The sequence below is a fragment of the Ovis aries genome, chromosome 2, assembly GCF_016772045.2.
Source record: "Ovis aries strain OAR_USU_Benz2616 breed Rambouillet chromosome 2, ARS-UI_Ramb_v3.0, whole genome shotgun sequence".
NCBI classification, from domain to species: domain Eukaryota; kingdom Metazoa; phylum Chordata; class Mammalia; order Artiodactyla; family Bovidae; genus Ovis; species Ovis aries.
The window spans coordinates 47,857,036-47,882,102 of NC_056055.1; the positions used below are offsets into that span (position 1 = coordinate 47,857,036).

Genomic DNA, 25,067 nt, shown 5'->3' on the forward strand with positions numbered 1-25,067 from the left:
GGGCAGGAGGAGAAGGGGACGATAGAGGATGAGATGGCTGGATGGCATCACTGACTCGATGGACGTGAGTCTGAGTGAACTCTGGGAGCTGGTGATGGACAGGGAGGCCTGGCGTGCTGCAATTCATGGGGTCGCAAAGAGTTGGACACGACTGAGCGACTGAACTGAACTGAATCTACTGTTGCCAGGATAAGGATACAACAGTGAATAAGAGATTGCCCCTACTGTCACAGACTTCCAAGTTGAGTGAAGGAGCTAAACAGATAAGTAAAAATTATAATAGAATGTTTTAGGTGCTGTTCTGAGTTAACCACAGGGGCATGGAGGTGTGTGTACAGCCTTGGGGGTCAAGGGAATCTTCTCCTAAGTGGTTTTCTTGCATAGGAACAGAAAGAACTATACTTTCCTAAACTTCTCCCCTCTAGGAGAATTGCATTAATACATATGTGCATGCTCAATGGTGTCCAACTCTTTGCAACCCCACAGACTGTCCATGGGATTCTCCAAGCAAGAATCCTGGAAAGGGTTGCCATTTCCTACTCCAGGGGATCTTCCTGACCCAGGGATCAAACTTGCATCTCTTAAGTCTCCTGCTTTGGCAGGAGGATTCTTTGTGCCACCTGGGAAGCCCCATTACATTAATAGAGGCTGCTGTGATTTTCTATTAGTGTCTTACTTCAGTAGCAAAGTGTTACTAGTAAATACTGCCCTGTTGTTTCCTTCCCAACTCGGCCACTCAGTTAACAGATAACAGCCTATCTGTGCTGTCTCTCATGTGCTTTACTTATTGGGATGGGTTCCAGGCAGAAAGCTGTATGCCCTTTCTCCTGATGCTACGTGTATACTTGGCTAGGTAAGATCAGATCAGTCTTGGAGGCCTGACACCATGATTGTTATCTTGCCCTAACCATTGCCCAAGAAGAGGGATAGCGCAGGACATCCCTGGCTATTCACATAGTAAAGGAAAAAAACAAGGCCTCTATTCTGACTTAATCAGTTCTTCATATTTCATGCTTTCATGATGAGCACAGCTTTCTGATTTAATACAATGCTGAACAGTCCACTTCAGAAATTTCCTAGGATTAGAAGGTAAATTCCCTGCTCTCTGAAATCTAGTTTTATGCCTGGATTTTAGACTTTTGCCCAAGCTGTGTTCTGGCATGTTTTATTTCCTAGTTCCTCAAAGACTGCTGGTAGTACTTCATGATCACATATACAGGTTCTCACTAACCTTAGGATGCTTTTTTTTTTTTTTTTTTAAATCTGAGCCTATAAACTAGAAATTCTTTCAAAATACAGGTTTGGGTTTTTTTTTTTTTTTTTTTTTTTTGTAATTTCACACTTACTTCTACTACCAGTGAAACTAGGGTGACACTTTAATTTTTTTATCCAGTTGAAGTTATTTGAGAGTGAAAGGGAGCATTAAGCAATAATTTCACCATGACAAGAGATGTAAATCAAGACTGTCCCAGACAAACTGGAATAGATGATCACCCTGTTACTAAGTGTGTATGTCAGTTGCTCAGTCCAACTCTTTGTGACCCATGGATAGCAGCCTGCCAGGCTCCTCTGTCCATGGGATTTCCCAGGCAAGAATACTGGAGTGGGTTGCCATTTCCTTCTCCAGGGGATCTTCCCGACCCCAGGATCAAACCTGGGTCTCCCACATAGGAGGCAGGTTCTTTACCATCTGAGCCACACCTTTTCATGTTTGGGTATCATTCTTAATTGAGATTAAGATTTACTTTCTATCAAGCATCTGTCATCATTATACCACTTCTTAGTAACTAAGCCATTTTAAAGTTATTTTAGGATTCATCTGGAAAAAGGAATGGCTACCCACTCAGTATTCTTGTCTAGAGAATTCCATTGACAGAGGAGCCTGGCAGGATCATAAAGAGTTAGACACGACTGAGCGACTAACATTTCCACTTTCCACTCATTTTAGGTGTCTCCCTAACACTATTCTGGAGAAGGCAATGGCATCCCACTCCGGTACTCTTGCCTGGAAAATCCCATGGACGGAAAAGCCTGGTAGGCTACAGTCCATGGGGTCGTGAAGGGTCGGACACAACTGAGCGACCTCACTTTCACTTTTCATTTTCATGCCTTGGAGAAGGAAATGACAACCCACTCGTGTTCTTGCCTGGAGAATCCCAGGGATGGCGGAGCCTGGTGGGCTGTCGTCTATGGGGTCGCACAGAGTCGGACACGACTGAAGCGACTTAGCAGCAGCAGCAGCAGCTAACACTATTCACGTTAAATTTTCATTAATGTGCCTTTCCTTTAAACTTCAGGGAAAAATAATAATAGTTGCAACAACAACAGTAGCAACTAACATTTGTAGTTACTATGAGCCAGGCTCCATTTAGGCATTCAATATGTATAAATGTTAAAATCTTCACAACCACCCTGTAAGATGGGTAAGTTACCAACAGGGAGTTGGGGATGCAAGGAGGGGATCACTAAGGAAGTCCTGAATTCTTGACCCCCACCCTAACCCAGAAAAGAGGCAGCAATCTGTTACACACAATAAAACCTAGAAAGGAAAGAAAAGGAACTAAGACCTATGGAGAATTAGTAAGTGAGGAGCACTTCATTCCTCTTCATTCCTATTAACTGACAGGCATGACCCTGAGTATTAGAAACCTTGGTTCAAATCCTGTCAAATGCCTACTTCCTAGATTGAACCTTGCCCTTACCTAATTGCAATCTCTGCTTGCCGGACAGAGCAATTAAATTCCTGCCACTATTCTGTTTCAATACTAGACCATCAGATTATAAATTCTTGGTTTCCTACTATTCTGATACCACTAATTCTATGGTAAGACAGAAAACCCAATTCTCCCACATCATTCCTTTAGTGATTTATATCTTCTCTCTTCCAACTCATGACTTTTAATTGGAAAAAGAGAAATACCTTTACCTCCAAATTCTGAAAATTTCAGTTCATGATATCCAAGTCCCAAAGATGTTTTCCAGATTTCTTCTGTTGCATCATTCATTCCTATGTTAATATACAAAAGTGAGGGCTGAGCAAAGGCTTGGTATGTCTTAGAAAGCTTTTTAACATTTCAATACACATCTCTGTAAACAGCAAAACACACATGCCATGACCTCATTACTCATCATCAAGAAATCACTAACAGGGGTATAGCTTCTTTTTCCCTTTTCATTGCTGTACTTTGTGTTGTAAAATACTCTAAGAAGCAGATGATACAGTCCCTGCCCTGTAAGAAGCTAGCATTCTAGTTGGAGAGATCACACTACCACAAATGAAAGAATTTTATACCTATTAAGTTATAAAACACTGCAGAATTAGCCCCAAGTGAAAATGAAAGCCAAATGAATTGCAGTTACCAAGAAATACTCACATAGAGAAGGGAAACTGGGCCATGAAGGTCTTGGACACTAAAAGGCAAAAGTAAATTTCATGACTATTTTCTCAGTGGGTTTTCAATAAATATTTAGGGAATGAATAACAGGATAGGAAGAAAGCAGACATTCTGTGTCAAGCAGGGGATCTCACAACAGAGGCAAGAAAGCACAAATCATTTCTTACACGTGGGGAAGAAAAGCAAATATGCTGAATGTACCAAGAGCCCAGGTAAAAGTGAGTTTTATTACTAACTTCTCTGGCAAGGAAGGCAAAGCAAAGAACTTAGAGTTGTAACAGTCTTATCTGATACAAATAATCCATTTAAACAAATAATTATTAAGTGTATATATTAAATACATACACACACGTATAAAAACGACCCTGGTCTGTAGGTCTAACCAGCTTCATCACTCACATTTAACTCCTTCGTTTTCTCTAAGCACACTATACTTGTTCATGTTTTGAACCCTTTGTACTTGCAATTCCTTTGCCATTTGAAAGCTTACAAATCCAGTCTTCAGTCAGGCATATTCTTCTTCGGAGCACTGCTCAAATACCCATGTTCTACAAAGTCTTCCCCTTCTTTTCCAGGCAGAACAAGTCACTCCATTCTCTGTATCTTCATACTTTGCTCTCCTTTTTTAGGGTACTTACCATGTTTTATGGTGATTTACTTGCTTTGAGTGTCTGAATTCACTAGCCTGAATGGTTTATAAGGGTAGATTCTATAGGTCTAATATTTTTCTACATATGGCACTGGCACCCAACATACAACAGGCATTCAGTTAAATGTTTGTTGAATAAGTAAATTTATTGCATGTTTCCTTAAATAAGCACCACTCAGCAACACAATAAGTAAACTCAGGAGGCTTTACAGAATTGTAGAAATTCTCTGTTGGGCCTTTTCTTGTGCTGACCCTTGCTAACACCAAAGGTTTTAATAATAAAATGGAAGACATCATTGGGGGGGTTAATTAATGAAGCCCAGGTAAACATCTTTTTTAGTGATTAACCAATCTCTAGTACTTGAGAAATGTACTCTTGAGCGCTTTCCTCAAATATTGATCAGTCAAGTTTCTCACAGGAGCTTGACAACAGTCAGTTCTAGTCTGGAATTATCTATGCTGCTAAATTAAAATCCTCATGGCTTTGGCTATCCAATGCACAGGTGGCAAGACTGACATTGTTTGAAGGTTAAGAAATTGAATATACTTTCTTCTTGCGGGGGGGGACAAAAGATTTCTTCTCCTTAGGAAACAACTTTTAGGCTTGTTCAAAAGCTTAAAACTCAGCTGGTTAGTTTTGTAAAATGTACTGTTACAGAAATTAGTCTGGAAAAAATGTAAACATAGTTTATAACCATTTTCTTCCTTCACCATAGAAAAAGCTTAAAATCATTCTTATAGAATGTCTGGTTTTCAGTGGCACTGTCATATGGTGAGTAGCAAGTCTGAAGAGACAAGCTGGGGCCAAAATATGGAAGGGAAAAATTTGATCAGCTATTCAATAGGAGCTGCTGAAAATATTTCAGCAAAAAATAAAAGATGACTTTTGTGGCGGTGATGTGAGGAACGGTCTAAAGTTGGGGAGGATGAGGTAGGGGATGTGAGGTAATATAGTCTTTTACTAGAGTGATGGCTATGAATAGATATAAGAAATGAAAAAAAAAAACTAATATTCAAACAGTTGACAAGACCCAGGAGGAAGCTAAATATAAAGAATGGACAATGTTAGGTTGGGGGAATCCCTGCCTAGAGAATGGGAGAAAGCAGCTACCCTGAGTAAATACTTACTACAATAGACAAAGACAAAACTAAAACCCTGACCTGATTCCCCAGTGAATTCTCTTTCCACTAGAGCTGTTGACTGATTTGGAATGTTAATGTTGGTCTGAAAGACCACAAACTTCAGCAAGCAACTTGATATGGCATAACAGAAACTCAGTTAAATTATTTGAGGATTTTTTTCTTGGACCATGGTTTTAATTCTAACTTTTGTGTTAAGTAGCTTTAACCTTGGGGAAATCACTTGCCTTTGACACCTTTCATGTTTTTAAATAAATTTATTTTTGTTAATATTGCATAGATGTTTTTCTTGTCTATACCAATAATTTCTGAGGGCAGTAATATAGATAATATGTGGATCTTTTACCATTGACTGTTTATAATACCCAAGAAGTGTCTTTGTAAAATGGCGTCAAATTAATCAGTATAAATAGTAAGAAACTCCTGTTAGAAACATGACGTGTTGATAAAAACACAAACAAAACCTGAACTGTTTACATTAATTTAGGCTACTGGGGAAGCTTCCCTATTTTTTATTAGGTCTCTCACTAATTAAAGTTTCAAGTACTGATAGCCACCACCACGTCATACTTCATCACAAGAGAAGAAAATGACGTTTTACAGGAGAACAATTTCCCCAAGTTCTTTTTCGTCCTTCTTCCCAGAGATTTTGAGTGGCAGCCATGAAGGGCAACAGGGACCCTGAGAACAAAGAATGGCTTGGTTTGGCTTCTGTGACTTTCACTGGAGAAAAATGTTGTACACAATTGTTTATATTTAAGTTTCTACAGCCTCTTGTGAGTCATAGATACTTCAGTCCTTACTCCTGTGCAAATTACTTATGGCACTTATGCAGCCCACAGAAGATGGTTTTCGTATTCACAGAATTCTCCCTACACAGCACTCAGTTTCAGTATAACCTGAAATTCTTGCTCCTGGAACTCTGGCCAACACACCCATCTTCTGGGGCTTCTTAGGTTATTGGCTCCTGCACAGGTGGGTAGAAGAGCTAAATCAGCACAAGAAAAGCAAAACTAAGGAAAGAAGACATCATAAGGATAAAGGAGCATAATCTGTGACTAATAAACACTGAGGTGGCTTTTTTTACATGATTTGTAAAATGTCTTTAAAGCCAATTCCAAAAGAAAAGTTTCAAAAATATTCTAAGTAATACTAGCATCACTACAGTAAGTACATGGCCTCCCAAGGGTAGGGTAAAGGATAATAACTTGACTCTATGAGTTATAATTGTTTTAAAACATTACTTCAGAGTTTATTTTAAAATTCAATATAAAAAACACTGTTTAAGTGATGACTGTGACCCACAAAGATAAGGAAATATGTAGGATACATGTGGGATGGAAACACTTTTATAGTCTAAGGACCAGATTCACCACTATGTACTTCTGCATTGCATATGTGTGTGTTAGTCGCTCAGTTGTGCCCAACTCTTTGTGACCCTAAGGACTGCAGCCTCACCTGGCTCCTCTATCCATGAATTCTCCAGGCAAGAATATTGGAGTGGGTAGCCATTCCCTTCTTCAGGGGATCTTCCCAACCCAGGAATCGAACCCTGGTCTCCTACACTGAAGGCAAATTCTTTACTGTCCGAACTATTAAAAACTCTGAGGTTGCTAGACACTTGGTAAGGAAAAAGAAGATTTTAAGAAAAGTGTAAATGAATGGCACATGTAATTTCAAACCAAGCCTGCTGCTGCTACCTTACAGAATATATGGGTGTTTGGGTGAAGCAGAGTGACTAGCCCATCACAATTTTATATACAGAAGCAGCACAGTATGAGAGTACAGAAGTTTTTGTAGTTCAACAGACCTAGTTTACATCCTGGCTTCACCTTTTTGCAGTTGAATAACCATCTGCAAATTATTTAGTTTCTCTGAGACCCAGTTTCCTTACCTATAAAATGCCTAGTGAAGTGCCTGACCAACAGAAAATATTCCATAAGTATCAGTTCCTCTATATGGGCTTTGTTGTTTTTAAGAAACTAAATGTCAACACCTACTGGTAGATTATGAAATCAATTTCAAAGGTTACAACTAGCATATTTTAAAAGCCAAAACAACAAAAAACAAAGTACACTGAACATACAGTATTGTTCCATGATGCATATGCTGAGTTTTGATATAAATACATTTTTTTTTACTATAGATTACAACCAAAAAGTTTCAGTCTCTGCTCTACAGAGAAATTCTCAGGTTATTATATCAACAAGGCTGTAGGAATGCTGCCTGTAACCAAATAAGCCTCAGTAAATTTTAAGAACTTAAAATGTTCCCTACCTCTAACTTGCTGCAGTAAAAATAATACATGAATCATATAGAAGATAAATTTAATCTGATACTACAGGGCATTAAATTCAATTTTAAGACTGGTTTCTGTGTCATACTGGCTAATTTATATTTCTAACACAGTTTATAGGTATATCATTCATAGTTGATTAAACACTTATATAAATTTCTTACAAAAATTTGGCTATCAGGCTCTCTTAATGAGGAAATTAGATACAATTTCTAAATAATTTTGAATTATAAAACTTTAAAAAAGGACTGTAACTTACCTAAGCATAAAATATTACTCCACTAGAGTAACAGTCCCATCCTGATGAGCAGTAAAAAAAAAAATTCAAGGCCTATATGAGCACATACATTGATGGCCCACACTAGCTCAGTGAAAAGGAAAGATCCCAAAACAAAATGTGAGGGTCAACAATAGGCCTCTTTCCTCCACCAGGTCTTGAGCAAAAACCACCCTGACAGTATAATGAATCCCTAGTGCTGTTAAGATGGTGAGCTAACCAATTTTAGATTGGCAGAATAGGAATAATATGCAGTGATGAAGACTGGGCTATGCTGAAGGGTAGAATACTAGAAATTACAGAATTCAGCAGTTCAGCTGAATCTTGATGTAACTATATCTTAAATTTATCATTTTAGCTGACAGGATCAGAATGGCTATTATTAGAACCCATGGGATTGAAGTATAGGAATTCTGTTTTAAATTAGCACCCTGGGCAATTCTGATCCTCATTCTGGCTTGAACATCCTGTGTTAAAGGGACAGCAAGGATCAGAAAACATAAAAAGGTGGAGCTCAAAAGTAGTTATCCCAATCTCACAGGTATCTAATATCAAATACTGGATCAGAATCTGACGCTTATTCAAAGTACTCCCCTCCTGGTATTATACTAAAGATACAAGTCAGCAGGGACCAATATGTTTTCCAGTTATTCAGTAACGATAAGAAATGGTATGTTGCCTCATTGGAATTCACTGGTGAGAAGCAAAAAGTATGAAAGAGAAAGGTCTCTTTAGATTAGACATACAGGTAAAAGGCAGCAATCAATAAAAGTTGTTAAGAGTAAACTCAGCAAGAAAGAAGTGATAAACCATTCAACCACCTGATGAATCCATCTGGTTCCTGAGCAGAGAGCTCACATCTTTTATGGTATAGGTGCCCTTTCCTCTGTCCTCAGAAAAGAATAAAGAACAAGGCAAAAGGTGGTTCCTTCCTACTTCAGATGAGTTGAGGGTACAGGATGAGGCTGCCCATAATCTTAAATTCTTTTTTCCTAAATTTAAAATTTCCCTGCTATTTGAGACAGACATTGGGTTGGGGTGGGTCATGCTTGCTATCAATGTCAAGTGTTGAAATTAGCACCACAAATCCTCCACCAGGACTGAGTCTTGGCACCAGGCCTTGTCCATCATCAATCTTGAATGTGAGAAAAGGCAAGCATGAATGCTGTTCTCGGGAAGAAATGCAGCTGTACAAAGTGAAGGAAAGCACAGGAGATAGTAAAACCTAGGGAAAAGGATGGTAGTACTGGAAGTGAGGTAGAAAGCTAGTTCTTAGCTCCTCCAATTGCCAGCTGAAAAGACAAAAGAAACAGGATCAAAGACTCACTGCACGGCAAGTACATGAGCCCCTTGAAATTGTAAGATGCCCCAAGAAATGATCTGGTTATCCCCGCCTTGCTTATTTTTTAGCCCAAACTCTAACAATGTTTGGAGATCAACACCGCTCTCTACAATACAAAAAAAAAAAAAAGACTATGAGAAAAGTCTTCATTAAACATGGCAGAATTCATCCCATAAGTCAAAGAACTTTTCAAAATTACGGAAAGGCAGAGGGAGTTCTGAGGTGTTAAGAGATAGGCTGACTTGAGACTCTGTGTTCTTTATTTACAGAAAGGCAGAAGAGAGAAGAAGCTAGTGTCACAAATTAAGATACCTGAAGGAGAAATTGGGCCTTTTTTTCCATTTTCTTACAATATTTATTTCCTTTACTGGAAAATAGTGTTAGACCAAACGGCAATAGGGCTCACCAAATGGACTCCATTATGTAGTTCACTTGGGCCCCTTGCTAGATCCTGATTTCCCTATTTGATGTGAAAAGCTCCTGAACTTCCATTCTTTTCTCTGCTAAACTGTCTAAATAATGTATATTTAGGAGTTAAAGAAGCATATTTACAATATGCTTAGCCTTGGAGTCTCCAAGTCAGGGTCATGGAAGAAAATATTCTGAAAACGGTCCTTCCATAACCCAACAAGTCTACAGATCACAAGTCCTGATCAAAGTTATAGGTTCAGTTTTCACATTTCCAAGTAGAAAATCTGCTCCCTGGCAGTTCTTTAACTTTACCTGACAAATACTGTACACCCTCAGTCCAGGCTCCTCAGTTTCTCACATCCCCATTAATACCCCAGCAAACAAAAAAATATATCCTCTTATCACAGTTCAATTCCACTTGAGCATCTACAGCCACTACTGGGATATAATCATGTTCTGAAAGCTGACTGGGTGTCCAACAGCAGCGAAGCTCGTCATTAGGATAGACATGTTGGCACCAATAATACCGAAGTTTGGTTTTTAACTACATTTTTTGTCAGTTTGGCTGGGGAGATCTGGACAGCTGGAAGTGAGCTTCTCCATCATTTTCTGTTTCCTTCTTTGTATCAATTTTCCACCTGTGAAGCCCAACACCCCACCACCAAGTGCAGCTGCAATTCCTGCCACTTTGAAGCCTGCAAGGAGGCCAATCGGACCCCCTACCACTCCTCCGATGAGTGCACCTGCCACAGGCAGAGCTGCCAGCTTGTATTTTGCAGCCTGTAAAAAAAAAAAAAAATTCAATTTAGAAATTGAGTTGAGAATATCTCCCTGTGGTGATATGCATTTTCCTCTCATTACTCCTGGCAATGCCTCTTTAACTCGTGGTACATAATTAACCTTAGAGATTGTTCTGGGGTTGGGGGAGGGGAGAAAGTATTCCACAGGTACTCTAATTGCTCCAGATCTCAGAACTTAGAGAAATGAGCTACAAAGAGTGGACTGCTACAGATTGATTTTACTTGCAAAACAGTCAATTCACTAACTATCTAGCTAGCTTATTTAAACAGTTTCAGTAGCCACAGATACTCCCAAAGCTTTTATGTTGCACACAGATTACTCCATGCTATGTACCTGGGGTTAAAAGCCACGTTCTATGGGAAATAGATGGACCCACACATGTGTGCTGTCACGTCCCTAAACTTTGGCCCCTACTGGATTCTGACAACCCTCTCTACTCCTCTCCTGGACCCCTGAAAATATTATTTTGTAACACCAAGTGCCATATAGCAGGGCTCCAGTTTACTCTCTCTCTGAAAAAATGTCTCTCCCAACAGAAGGAATCTTAGAGTAGAATATTACAACAACCATTGATTTCCTGCACTACCTATGTGTCATTTCTTCCTTATTTTCTTAATTGCTGGTTCCCTCAACATTAAAGAGAACAGATCAATTGGGTTAATACTAGGGATTCCTGAGAGCCAGAGTACCATTGATTTGTCAGCAGGAGCAGAATCTTACCTTCCCCAAGTTTTTGGTTCCCTCTTCAACATTCACAGCAGCACTGTTGACATGGTCTTCAATGCTGTCAATCTTCTCCTGCTGAGACTAGATGCAAAGGAATTATGAGTGAACGTTCCTGCTGGGGAGCAGCAGTCAGCCAATACACACTACTTTAATTCCTGTAATCAGAGCCCTGGGTACTGCAGCCTTGCAGTCTTAATAGCGGTTCATTAATAGCATCTGATAAACCATGTTGAAAGTACAAATTCACTTGTATGAAAAAAAGAGGGTGACTTAATTATTAGACAAGAAAAGGGTGGCACCTTTATAGGACAAAGCATCTCACACTAAAATGCATTCTAACATGCAAACATATTATTCTCCAAATGAATCTACTTTCCAGGAGGAAAAACATCCAAATAAGCATTTACGTGTCATGTGAGGTTTGATGGAAAAAAAAAAATCAAACCAAAAGCCTTTCTAACTTATCTTCTTTGAAGATTCAGTTTAAAACAGACAAATCTGTCTCAGGAGTTAAATGCCCTTGATCCAATAAACACAAGTTATTATGTTTTAGGAGTAAAAATATAATATGGTTTGACCTGCCATAAAATTGTTCCATTTGTGATATGCACAAGGGAGCAGTGAACGAACTTACTGTCCCATGTTTTACACCTGTACACTTCAGTACATTTAAAAATCATGACAAATTAAAATGTTTCAGATCAAACATATTAATAAAGCCTTCTACATAAAATGGCAAAATCTGTGCTGACACAACAGAAACACGGAATCTCTGGGTGGAAGTGCAACTTTCCCCTCAGCTATGTGAAACCCCACTATACCACTTCTGATAAGTGGCCACTGAATCTCAGCTCAAACATCTCCAGTGACAAGAACTCACTACCTGACAGAGGAACATATTCCCATTTTTAGAAAACTATATTTATATGGAATTTACATATAATATACAACCAATTCTTAGGGCATATCCTTTGATTAGTTCTCGCACATGTATAAACCCATGTAAGCATCAACCCATGTTGATGTAAACATCAACATATAGACTATTTACTTTTGAGGGGTTTTTTTAATTCACAGATAATAGAAGAGAATCCCTCTTCAACCCCAACTAAATGCCAAACTAGACTCCATTCAGAGCTCAATCTGGACCCTATTTGTCCACTGTGATCTTGGCTCTTTATGCTGGGCCAAACTATACATACACAACTTTATTCTACTACAGGACACCAAGCCCCGAACAACAAAGCCTCCTCACCCCTATCTACCAACCTTCCCTTTTTCTTCTGATTTACTTATGTTTGCTTTCATTGACCTAGGCCTCGCAAATCTGACAACCATCAACTTAACACTGGCACCTCATATTGTTCTCAGCATCCCTTTAACAATTATTTAAACTATTTATGAGGCTCACTGTAGTTTTCTCAAACTAGAGTAATGAATAGACTTTCCTTTTTAAAGGAAAACAATTCTCCAAAGAATCTAAGAATATGTTTATGGATTTAACAATGACTTAGGTTTCCTTACCTGCCTGAAAAAAATAACAGAATCTTAATAAGCAGTTATAAGACCACCTAAGATTCTGGGGGGAAATGTGATTTATTAAGTTAATATTTGTCAAGCAGAATGCAATTTGGGCATTTGAAGTCAAAACTATGAAGAACTGTTTTCCCCTTGTTGGTAGTTGTACAGTTTTATTAATGTGCCTGGAAAGTACAGGTTTAAGAAACTAATGCCAAAATTCCAGATATGTTCCTTTATTCTTCTCTCTCTAAATTCCAGCCAGCCTTCAACGCCAGCTTTAGTCTTAGATCCCAACCAACTAAGCTATCTTCGTTCTGAGCTCCAAAGATAGATAATATGAATATACTAAACTTAATTATATGCACTCATATACACAGAAAAGCCCAGAAACAAGCACATAAACACTATGATACACAGGCAGAGTCTACTGGCCTAGAGTAGGCAATAAGCAGGGTGGGTAAGTATGGTGTTGACATTAAGGGATTCCAGTAATAGGAAAGCGACTATAGGAACTACAGTACTAAAATGTCTAAAGGTATTGGTGGTGGCAAAAGTGGAATTCTAAGCAAAGAGTGAATCAAACAGGGAGGGACAAAGGCAAGAATGCAGTGGGTCGGGGTGGGGAATGGTGTGTGTGTGTCAGTCGCTGAGTTGTGTCCTACTCTTTGCGACCCATGAACTATAGCCTGCCAGGTTCCTCTGTCCATGGAATTCTCCAGGCAAGAACACTGGAGTGGATTGGCATTTCCTACTCCAAGGGTAGGGAAGGGAGTGAGAAATAAGACAATATCTCATGGAGTCCTCCCATCAATTTACAAAGCTAAGTGTTGTTAACATTCTGAAGGTCACATAAATAATAAATGGAAGAATCTGATCTAATCAATTACAGCCCAGTTTTTATGCACTGGGAGTAAAACTTAAGTATAAAAGCCATACGGGATATGGCAAAAGGTAGAGACAAAACTGGATGAGCAGCAATAGTGACAAGCTATTGAGCAAATGGCCCAGAGTTTTCCTAGTTCCTCTTGACTAGAAACAGGGCTGGTTCCACAGTTACAAGAACAGAAGAGGGCACTTGAGCAATAAGGCTGAAGAAAAAAAAGCAGGGTGTCTAGTAGATAATAATTAACATTTACTGAAATATACATGGATCTCTTAATGGCTTTGCAAGTGCTTACTTATTATGGTAAAAGTATATATAAAATTTACAATTTTTAAGTGTATAATTCAATGGTATTAAGCACATTCACAATTTTGCATAACTATTGTGACTGTCCTATAGGTTCTTTTTTAATACTGTTCTCTATTCTTCATTGTACTGAGTTTAGCACAATACTATGCACACAAAAAGCATTCCATAAATACATGGTTAATTAGCCTAAATAGTATCATGTCCATGTGATGATAATGAAAGGATGTGGTCACTTTAGTTATGTTTCCAAATCATATCATGTCTAAATGGAGTTTCTGTTGAGTCCTTGACCATGTGGTCATGAGAACTTAGTCACCCTGGGAACAGTAATCAGGGGTTCTTCTTTGAGCTTTTGCCTAATAGCATTCTGTCTCATGTCCTTACACAGACTGTTATAAATAGGACATCTGTATAGAGCCATGGCTATACCCAAAGTTTTCTTGTACAAATCTTTCTTAGATTAGGGGCTAGGAGCTGCTTATACAACCTAATAGGAAATATAACTTGTTAAATGGCCACAAACCCTTAAATTCCCTTTCATGTTCCTATTTCATTGGAAGACAAATGCACTCCTTTTGAATGAGAACTTGTACATGTTTAGTTTTCAATCCACTTTGAGATATAATTTACATACATTGTAACTCATCCATTTTATTGTGTAAATATTGATGATTTGCAGCAAATGTAAATATTTGTATAACTCTACATGTACAGATTTTACAAACTGCATTAGATCAGATTATGAGTTATAAAAATTGAATAAATCATGATTATAAAAACAAATATTTTTGGATTATTATATACTTCTCTTTCATACACAACTATATTAATAGATTGTATAGATACCTAACTCAGAAATTTCAAACATTTTGCTGCTTCTGATTCAGAAGCATAAAAAAGGAAAATGCTTCAAACAAGGTACTGTACTCAATTTTAGGTGTTACATTTCGAGAAATAAATCCACAAACTAGAGTAAATAACTAGTACTGAAAAGCTGAGAAATTAGACTCTAGAAAAAACATTAGAGAATCAAGGGTTCTTAAGAGAAGAAAATATGCTGAGGTGTGGTTGGGTGAGGAAGGATAATGCTGATCTCAAAAAACTGAATAATTTTTTTTCCTTTCCATTATGTTTTAGTAAAAGAATATTGAATATATTTCCCTCTGTGATTGGGTAGGACTTTATTTATTCTATACATAAGATTAATTATTTGCATCTACTAATCACAAATTCCCAGTCGATCCCTCCCTCACCCCCTACCCCTGTGGCAACCACAAGTCTGTTCTCTATGTCTGTGAGTCAGCTTCTATTTGGTAAATAAGTTCATTTGTGTTATATTTTAGGTTCCAAGTATAAGTGATATCATATGGTATTTGTCTTTCTCTTTCTGACTTCACTTAGTATAATCTCTAGGTTCATATATGTAGCTGCAAATGACATTATTTCCTTCTTCTTTATAGCTGAGTAGTATATAGAAAACCCTAATAACTCCACATAAAAACTACTAGAATTGACAAATGAATTCCTCAAGGTATCAGGATATAAGATTAAAATTTTAAAATTCCTTTTAATCACATAAAAAATACTTAGGCATAATAAACTTGACCAAGGAGGTGAAAGACTCACATGCTGAGAACTATAAAACATTGGTAAAGGAAAGATGATTCAAAGAAACAGAAAGATATCCCATGCTCTTGGATTGAAGGACTTAATATTGGTAAAATGGTCATTCTACCCAAAGCAATCTACAGATTTAATGCTATCAAGCTTCCCACAACATTTTTCACAGAACTACAACAAATAATCCTAAAATTTATATGGAACCATAAAAGACCCAGAATCAATCATGAAAACAGGACTGCCAAAACAGTCCTGAAGAAAAAGAACAAAGCAAGAGGGCTTCTCTGGTGGTCCAGTGCTTAATAATCTGGCCTGCAGTGCAGGGGACACAGGTTCGATCCCTGTTCTGAGAAGATCCCAAATGGAGTGGGGCAACTAAGCCTGGCACCACAACTACTGAAACCTGAACACCCTAAAGCCTATGCTCCTCAAGAAGAGAAGTCACCACAGTGAGAAGCCCACAACTACAGCTAGAGAGTACCCCTGCTGGCTGTAACTAGAGAAAGACCATTTGCTACAAACACCTCAGCTCAGTTTAGTTCAGTCACTCAGTCGCGTCCAACTCTTTGGAACCCCATGAATCGCAGCACACCAGGCCTCCCTGTCCATCACCAACTCCCGGAGTTCACTCAAACTCATGTCCATCGAGTCGGTGATACCATCCAGCCATCTCATCTTCTGTCGTCCCCTTCTCCTCCTGCCCCCAATCCCTCCCAGCATCAGAGTCTTTTTCAGTGAGTCAACTCTTCGCATGAGGTGGCCAAAGTACTGGAGTTTCAGCTTTAACATCAGTCCTTCCAAAGAACACCCAGAACTGATTTCCTTTAGAATGGACTGGTTGGATTTCCTTGCAGGCCAAGGGACTCTCAAGAGTCTTCTCCCACACCACAGTTCAAAAGCATCAATTCTTCGGCACTCAGCTTTCTTCACAGTCCAACTCTCACATCCATACATGACTACTGGAAAAACCATAGCCTTGACTAGACAAACCTTTGTTGGCAATATCTCTGCTTTTGAATATGCTATCTAGGTTGGCCATGGAGAAGGCAATGGCAACCCACTCCAGTACTCTTGCCTGGAAAATCCCATGGACAGAGGAGCCTGGTAGGCTGCAGTCCAGGGGGTCGTGAAAAGCAGACACGACTGAGTGACTTCACTTTCACTTTTCACTTTCATGCATTGGAGAAGGAAATGGCAACCCACTCCAGTGTTCTTGCCTGGAGAATCCCAGGGATAGGGAGCCTAGTGGGCTGCCATCTATGGGGTCACACAGAGTCAGACACGACTGAAGTGACTTAGCAGTAGCAGCAGCAGGTTGGTCATAACTTTCCTTCCAAAGAGTAAGCGTCTTTTAATTTCATGGCTGCAATCACCATCTACAGTGATTTTGGAACCCCAGAAAATAAAGTCTGACACTGTTTCCACTGTTTCCCCATCTATTTCTCATGAAGTGATGGGACCAGTTGCCATGATCTTAGTTTTCTGATCTTAATCTTGAGCTTTAAGCCAACATTTTTACTCTCCTCTTTCACTTTCATCAAGAGGGTTTTTAGTTCCTCTTCACTTTCTGCCATAAGGGTGATGTCATCTGCATATCTGAGGTTATTGATATTTCTCCCAGTAATCTTGATTCCAGCTTGTGCTTCCTCCAGCCCAGCATTTCTCATGATGTGTTCTGCATATAAGTTAAATAAGCAAGGTGACAATATACAGCCTTGACATACTCCTCTTCCTATTTGGAACCGGTCTGTTGTTCCATGTCCAGTTCTAACTGCTGCTTCCTGACCTGCATACAGGTTTCTCAAGAGGTAGGTCAGATGGTCTGGTATTCCCATCTCTTTCAGAATTTTCCACAGTTTATTGTGATCCACACAGTCAAAGGCTTTGGCATAATCAATAAAGCAGAAATAGGTGTTTTTCTGGAACTCTCTTGCTTTTTCCATGATCCAGTGGATGTTGGCAATTTGATCTCTGGTTCCTCTGCCTTTTCTAAAACCAGCTTGAACATCAGGAAGTTCACGGGTCACGTATTGCTGAAGCCTGGCTTAAAGAATTTTGAGCATTACTTTAGTAGCATGTGAGATGAATGCAATTGTGCGGTAGTTTGAGCATTCTTTGGCATTGTCTTTCTTTGGGATTGGAATGAAAACTGACCTTTTCCAGTCCTGTGGCCACTGCTGAGTTTTCCAAATTTGCTGGCATATTGAGTGCTGCACTTTCACAGCATCATCTTTCAGGATCTGAAATAGCTCAACTGAAATTCCATCACCTCCACTAGCTTTGTGCATAGTGATGCTTTCTAAGGCCCACTTGACTTTGCATTCTAGGATGTCTGGCTCTAGGTGAGTGATCACACCATCATGATTATCTTGGTCATGAAGGTCTTTTTTGTACAGTTTTTCTGTGTATTCTTGCCACCTCTTCTTAATATCTTCTGCTTCTGTTAGGTCCAGACCATTTCTGTCCTTTATCGAGCCCATCTTTGCATGAAATGTTCCCTTGGTATCTCTAAGTTTCTTGAAGAGATCTCTAGTCTTTCCCATTCTGTTGTTTCTTCTATTTCTTTGCATTGATCGCTGAGGAAGGCTTTCTTATCTCCCCTTGCTGTTCTTTGGAACTCTGCATTCAGATGCTTATATCTTTCCTTTTCTCCTTTGCCTTTTGCTTCTCTTCTTTTCACAGCTATTTGTAAGGCCTCCCCAGACAGCCATTTTGCATTTTTGCCTTTCTTTTCCATGGGGATGGTCTTGATCCCTGTCTCCCGTACAACAGCACGGCCAAAATAAAGAACAAAGCAGGAGGCACAATTCTCCCAGACTTTAGACAATACTACAAAGCTACAGTAACAAAAACAGCACAGTATTGGCACAAAAACAGACACATGGGTCAATGGCACAGGTTAGAGAGCCCAGAAATAAACTCACACAAAGGAGGCAAGAATACACAATAGGAAAAAGACAGTCTCCTCAGCAAGTGGTATCGGAGAGCCACATGTAAATCAATGAAGTTGGAACATACTCTCTCACCATGCACAAACATAAACTCAAAATGGCATAAAGAATTAAATGTAAGACAGACATCATAAAGTGAACATAGGCCAAACATTCTCTGACATAAATTACAGCAATGTTTCCTTAAGTCAGGCTCCCAAGGTAATAGAAATAAAAGCAAAAATAAACAAGTGGGGTCTAATCAAACCTATGTTTTTGCACAGCAAAGAAAATCACTTTTAAAAAAATAGACAATCTACAAACTGGGAGAAAATATTTGCAAATGATGTGACCAACAAGAGATTAATTTCCAATATATACAAACAGTGCATACAACTCAATAACAAAAAAGACAATCCAATCTAAAAATGGGCAGAAGATTGAAATAAACATACAGATAGCCAACAGGCATGTGAAAAGATGCTCAATATCTTTAATTATTAGAGAAATGCAAATCAAAACTATAACGGGGTACCACCTCACACCAGTCAGAATGGCCATCATTAAAAGGTCTACAAATAACAAATGCTAGAGGGGGTGTGGAGAAAAGGGAATCCTCCTACACTGTTGATGAGAATGTAAATTAGTACAGTCACTCTGGAAAACAGTATGGAAGTTCCTCATAACACTAAAAATAGAGTTCCCGTATGATCCAAAAATACCACTCCTTGGCATATATCTGGAGAAAACTACAATTTGAAAAGACACATTCACCCCAAAGTTCACAGCAGCACTCTACAATGGCCAAGACATGGGAGCACCCTAAATGTCCATCAACACAGAATTATGTCATTTACATACACTGACAATTTTACCTCTTCTCTTCCAATTTGGATACCTTTTTTTTTCTTGTCTGATTCCCATGGTTGGGCTTTCCAATTCTATGGTGAATAGAAGTGGTGAGAGTGGACCTCCCTGTCTTGCTCCAGATTTTAGTGGGAAGGCTTTCAGCTTATCACTGTTGAGTATTATGTTGGCTGTGGTGAAAAACTTTTATAAGGAAAAAAGACTTTTTCAGGACAGGGTTTCAGAGGGCTAAACTACCAGAAGGAAGTTATTAAGATCAAAGTTTACTTTACATAAGAAAAAAACTTCTATGAGTTAGCGCCTCCAAATGGAATGAGTGTATCTCTGCACTGTGATTGTTGAAAAGGAGGCAAAAGATCATCTATTTAAGAAGCTGGAGCAAGAGTAGAAGCATCAGATTAATAGGCCTCATAAGTCCTTTCCAATTCCAAACCTGAGATTGTATGACCTAGGAACGTCCTATAATTTAAAGCCAGATGTCAGGGAAACTGTAATTCAAAGATGTACAACTCCTAACTCATAGTTTGATCAAGAACAATGAACTAAACCCAGAAGAAGCATATGCAGAAACAGACATGCTACACACACACACACACACACACACACACACACACACACACACACACACCCCTTCCCATAATTCCTCGGAAGGGAAAATAAGAGTAACTTACAAAAATAATGATAGAAAATCTGTTTTATCTTTTCCACCAAATTTACTTTTGTTCCCCAATCTTTGTTAACAGTATCACTGGCCATCCAATTATGTAGAATAAAAAAGCCTTAATTTATTTTGACTCTTTCACCTGTCTCCAATTTCTCATAAATTGACCCCAGAAATGCCTCTAGGCTGCTTTTTACCTTTGTATTAATATTTGTATTGCCATGCACTCAGTGAAACTCTTGGAATTGATTCCAAAGGTCCTTCCACCTATATTCTCCTCCCACCCAGGGCAATTATTCACACGGCTAATAGTGATCTTTCTGAAGTACAGAATATCACATTGCTCTATCTGCTCAAAAATCTACTGGCTCTTTAATATCTACAAAGTAAAGTTCAAATTCTTTGGTATGGCTTTCAGTGGCATCTCAATCTCCTTGCTTAGTTTACCCATGGTACCTTATGCATTAATCACATTGTTAACACTTGTTATTCCTGAAAGGACAGTTGTCCTCTAACCCTTTGTGACCCCATGGACTGCAGCCTGTCAGGCTCCTCTGTCCATGGAGATTCTCCAGGCAAGACTACTGGAGTGGGTTGCCATGCCCTCCCTCCAGGGGATCTTCTCAACCCAGGGATCAAACCCAGGTCTCCCGCCTCACAGGCGGCCTGCCAGCATCCTCTGTCCATGGGGATTCTCCAGGCAAGAATACTGGAGTGGGTTGCCATGCCCTCCCTCCAGGATATCTTCTCAACCCAGGGATCAAACCCAGGTCTCCCGCATTGCAGGCGGATTCTTAACCAACTGAGCCACCCAGGAAGCCCATACACTTTTCTACTTTATGTTTTCGTTTAGATATCTTCAACTGCACCCCTCATTCCCACCTGTGGAAATTTTACTCAATTTCCAAGGCTGAAGGCAAATGCTACCTATCTTATGACACTATTCTTAATGTGCCATGACACCTGCAAATTTCCCTTGGAATTAAACACTTCTCCTTGGAGCCAATAATACTTTTCATAGCTTATTTTTACATTTAACAATAATTCTTGAAATTTCAGTTTTGGTGGGGTCCAAGTTTATGGCCACCCACTGTAAATCCCTGAAGGCAGAGAGCAGGATTCATTTATTTCTATATCCAATCTTGTCATAACCCTAATACCCAGTATATTCTATATAAAAAAATGCTTAATAAACTTTTTTTTAATTGAAGTGGGATTTGAGGACACTTAAGACTTCGGTCTAGGGCTCAATACCAGTCTTAGAAATTGTAAATTCTATTAAAATCCTAATCAGAAGTCTAGTAATTGATAAAAGCCTCCTATTCTATTAATCCAACATCTCTGAGTCAAAAACAGTTATATACTTACATTCACTAGGAGAGAGAAATCAGTCACCAGTTGGCTAAGTTCAATTAAGTCCTTAAAAAGAGAGAGAAAGAGGAAATTACTTACTTTCATGCCTCACAGTTGCCAAAAGGAAAATCATTTCTAACATACCGCTTCTAAGGTCTCCCATGATTCTGCAGCATTTTGATCTCGAGGAATTTCAGGCAATGCATAAATCTGAGTCATACTCTGAGGATCAGCTTCATCTTCAGTACTGTGAAATGTTCCTGGATGAACATAGCCTCATGTTTAGAGTATATCTGCTTTGTTAGAAAGATGGTAGCATGAATCAATTCCATGAAACAACTACCATGCAAAATGCTTACTAATTAAGTTCAGGCTAAAAGTAAATTGATTATCTATGGGGAGGTTAGTTAACAAACATTATTTCTTTAATTATTCTACAAAATCATCTAAGAAAATTACTACAAATACTACTTACCCAATCTGAACAACTAGGGCTAGAAGCTAAAGTAGCATAAAGTAGAACTATTCTATTTGGCCAATGTTCTACGAAGAGATAACCTAGTCAAAATAACACTTTTCATTGCTAAATCAGTAACATTTTCTTTGGCTATTTTAGTAATAAACATCAGATTCACAAGATTTTAAAAGTAGGGAAATGATGCATTTTTAGCAATGAAAAATCAGTCATTTTTGGTAATAGTAAATTTGTCATTAAACACCTCTTACCATATGTATCCTTTTGCACATACTGTCATCCTTTTCCTCAGAGTAATTTTTCTGGCCTGTGCCTTCATTCTTCTATGTCTTTTCTGAATTTTAAAAAGTCATCAACCCTTTAAGCCTTTAGTCATTAACACTGCTATAAAGATGAATTTATACTCCAAACTCTACCTTCAAGTCTTTCTCATTACCTCCTCCTTGGTTTTACCAATGTCATTAAACTGATATTTATAAAATGCCTACTATATGCCAATCAATATGCTAAGGCAAATCAGTTCCAAGAAGTCATAGTGGTTAGGAGTATTGGCCTAGTTGGAAAGACCTGGGTTAGAATCCTAGTTTGCCTATTTACTTAGCTCTTCGATTTCTTTGGCTTATTTCCCTCACTTGTAAAATAAGGTGATGTTTATTTTAAATGGTGCCTGGCTTATCTATTAAGAATACTGTCACTGCTGTTACTGTTAATGGAGTTTACTATATAATGTGTGATAAAGAGGTTTACAGGCAAGTTCAGTACAGTCTGAAAAGAACTATGATATGGGTAAGTATGGTATGCTATGTGAGCACAGAAGAAAGGTATTTAACTGAGACTTGTAGAGAAAGAGTGATCTGACAAGGCTGTGAAGCTAAAGCCTGAGGATGAACAGAAATTACAGTGCTGAACCAGGGCAAGCGTGAAGGGGGAAGGAGAGAATATTAAGTTCAGAAAGACTAATATGCTTAAGTTTAGGAACTGAAACCGGTCAGTATAGCTGAAGCACAGACTATGACAAGAGAAAACAACGGTTGAGGCTGGAAGTCTAAGGTGACATCATTTATGGCACTGTAAATTACATTAAAGAGTTTTGTCTTTCTCTTAAGATCAATATGGAACTTTTAAAAGGATATGGAGACTACTGGGAAATTGAGGGTGCCATAATCAGATTTCAGATTTAGAAAGGTAACCACAGCTGTACTGTGAAGAACAGATTAAGGATTAAGTTGAAAGGCAAAAAATTAGAGAGTGAAAACCAGTTGGGAGGCTTTTCAATGTGTCTGGTGCTAAATGATGACGGTGTGCTCTAGAACAGTGGCAGTGGAAATGGAGAGATGAGATCTGAAGGTCTACTTCCCTTTGTCTTCCTTACTGAAAGCTCAAAACATCTAGTACTTTAATATTTCTGAGTTTCCATTATGTTTTGGGTTGAGCATCAAAGATAAAAAAGTGAACAGTACAAAGTAGCTGTTCTCAAAGAACTTACATTCTAGAAAAGTAAACATACAAACAGACAATCCTAAAGCAATAAGAGACTGCACTGATATCTAGATAAATAGATACAGATACCTACAGTGTTTATGGGAGTTTCAAGCTGGGCATGGCATCTGACCAAGTTTGGTGTGGTGTGCAGTTTATGGAACAACTTACTAAAAGAGGTTAATTTTTTCTTATTAGGCTAAGAAGACAGGAATATAAATTCTAAATAGAGAGACCAACATGAAAAAGTTTCTCAGAAAATACCCAATATAGCTTAACATAAAATCAGCAGTCTGGTCTTGCCAAAGCATAAAGTTGAAAACGTACAGCTAGAAGTATAAGACATTATAGATGGTTAGGAGGGACTTTGCAGCCCAGTTAAAAGACTTTGGACTTTGTTCAGAAGACCATGGAAATCTACTAAAGGTTATAAACAGGAAAGTAACAAAGTGATGTGACCTGCTGTATTCCTAAAAATAAGTCATTATGACTCTTAAGTTCATCTTTTCTATCAATTTCTCCTTTCATCTAAGCCTATGTGGTTGTGTTAGTTGCTCAGTCATGTTCAACTCTTTGTGATCCCATGGGCTGTAGCCCACCAGGCTCCTCTGCCCATGGGATTCTCCAGGCAAGAATACTGGAGTGGGTGCCATTCCCTTCTCCAGGGGGTCTTACTGACCCAGGAAATGAACCCAGGCCTCTTGGATTGCTGATGGACTCTTTACCATCTGAGCTATCAGGGAAGCCCCTCTGAATGGTATTTTATAAAACTGCATTTCTATTTTACTTTCAAAGTTTGTGAATGTTTTACCTCTTAAGAAATAAAACCTATTTGAATTGTTTAGGAAGGGCAGTCGGTTGACTAAAAGTTTAAAATCTGTAGGTCTATCAGAATTGACAGTGTTAATTTTGAATCTTAACTGAAATGAATATGTTTCCCTACCTTAAAGGAAGAGCAAAAACAATACACACAGAGTAAAGTTTTACATTACAACATATGGCAAATATCCAACATATTAAAAGCTCTGATTTTTACAAAGGTTTAGGAGAGTTATTTACTCCATGTCCTAAGTTACCACATAAAAAAACTTTTTACTTCAATCAAAGTAATTAATTACTCTAAGATCTTTCTTCTACTTAATATTCCATTTGTAATAAGAACTCCAACTTCCTTAATAGGATGATAAATAATGATACCTCTTTTCATTAATAGATCAAATGTAAAGCAAAACTTTGTAAATATCACTCAAAAGACTTTTTAAAGCCATAATTATTGTACTATTAGAGAAGCTTCCAATGCAGTATGCCAGGATGTATAACAAAATGAGGAGAGATTATCATACAAAAATTCTTGATCTAAAAATGAAGGGATGGGAAATGTTTGACATTTTAAGCAAACATAAAAGATTTCCCTCAATGAAAAAAATAATTAAATGTGTAAGTCATTTACGTTTCACTTGAAACCAAACTGCGTATGTATCTTAGTTCAAATGGAGTCTTAGAACAAAGAAATCTGTTCTCTTCCATGGAAAATCCTGCTGTAAACTTACAACTCAGAACATTGCTAATCAATTCAAGGCATGACTAACAATTAAGAAAGGAACCTCTTAATTTCTACAACTTCCGTAATTCATTTATTCCAGCTTGTATTAAAAATCACTATCTCAGTGTTCATCCATTGACTTTGAACTTTTACAAACTACTATAGACATAATGAGGCAAAACACAGAGAGATTATAGCTGCGGGAAAGACAGCCAAACAATTCTTACCCTGTCCACTGAAGTCAAAACTGCTATTCTTGTATAACAATCTCAATTTCACTCACTTGCAAACAACTGCAAGTGTAAAGTCTATGTGAAATATGGTATCACTTAGCAGTGTTATTCAGATTCTATTTTTTTAAAACATTATTAACTATAAACTCAAACATT

The 25,067-nt window shown here is 38.3% G+C and overlaps 1 protein-coding gene across 4 annotated transcripts in view; it reads right to left on the reverse strand.

Moving 5' to 3' along the window:
* Nucleotides 1-4,171: 4,171 nt before the first annotated feature.
* Nucleotides 4,172-25,067, reverse strand: part of STX17 (syntaxin 17) — a 71,757-nt gene continuing 50,861 nt past the window's right edge. For all 4 annotated transcript variants that reach the window (XM_027964392.2, XM_004004222.5, XM_060409241.1 and 1 more), the window contains exons 5-8: nt 21,326-21,441; nt 21,197-21,247; nt 11,032-11,118; nt 4,172-10,290 (exon numbers count right to left, since the gene is read on the reverse strand). In XM_027964392.2, coding sequence (XP_027820193.2) covers nt 10,051-10,290; nt 11,032-11,118; nt 21,197-21,247; nt 21,326-21,441 — 494 coding nt within the window. In that variant the 3' untranslated portion in view covers nt 4,172-10,050. The remainder of the gene's footprint in view (nt 10,291-11,031; nt 11,119-21,196; nt 21,248-21,325; nt 21,442-25,067) is intronic.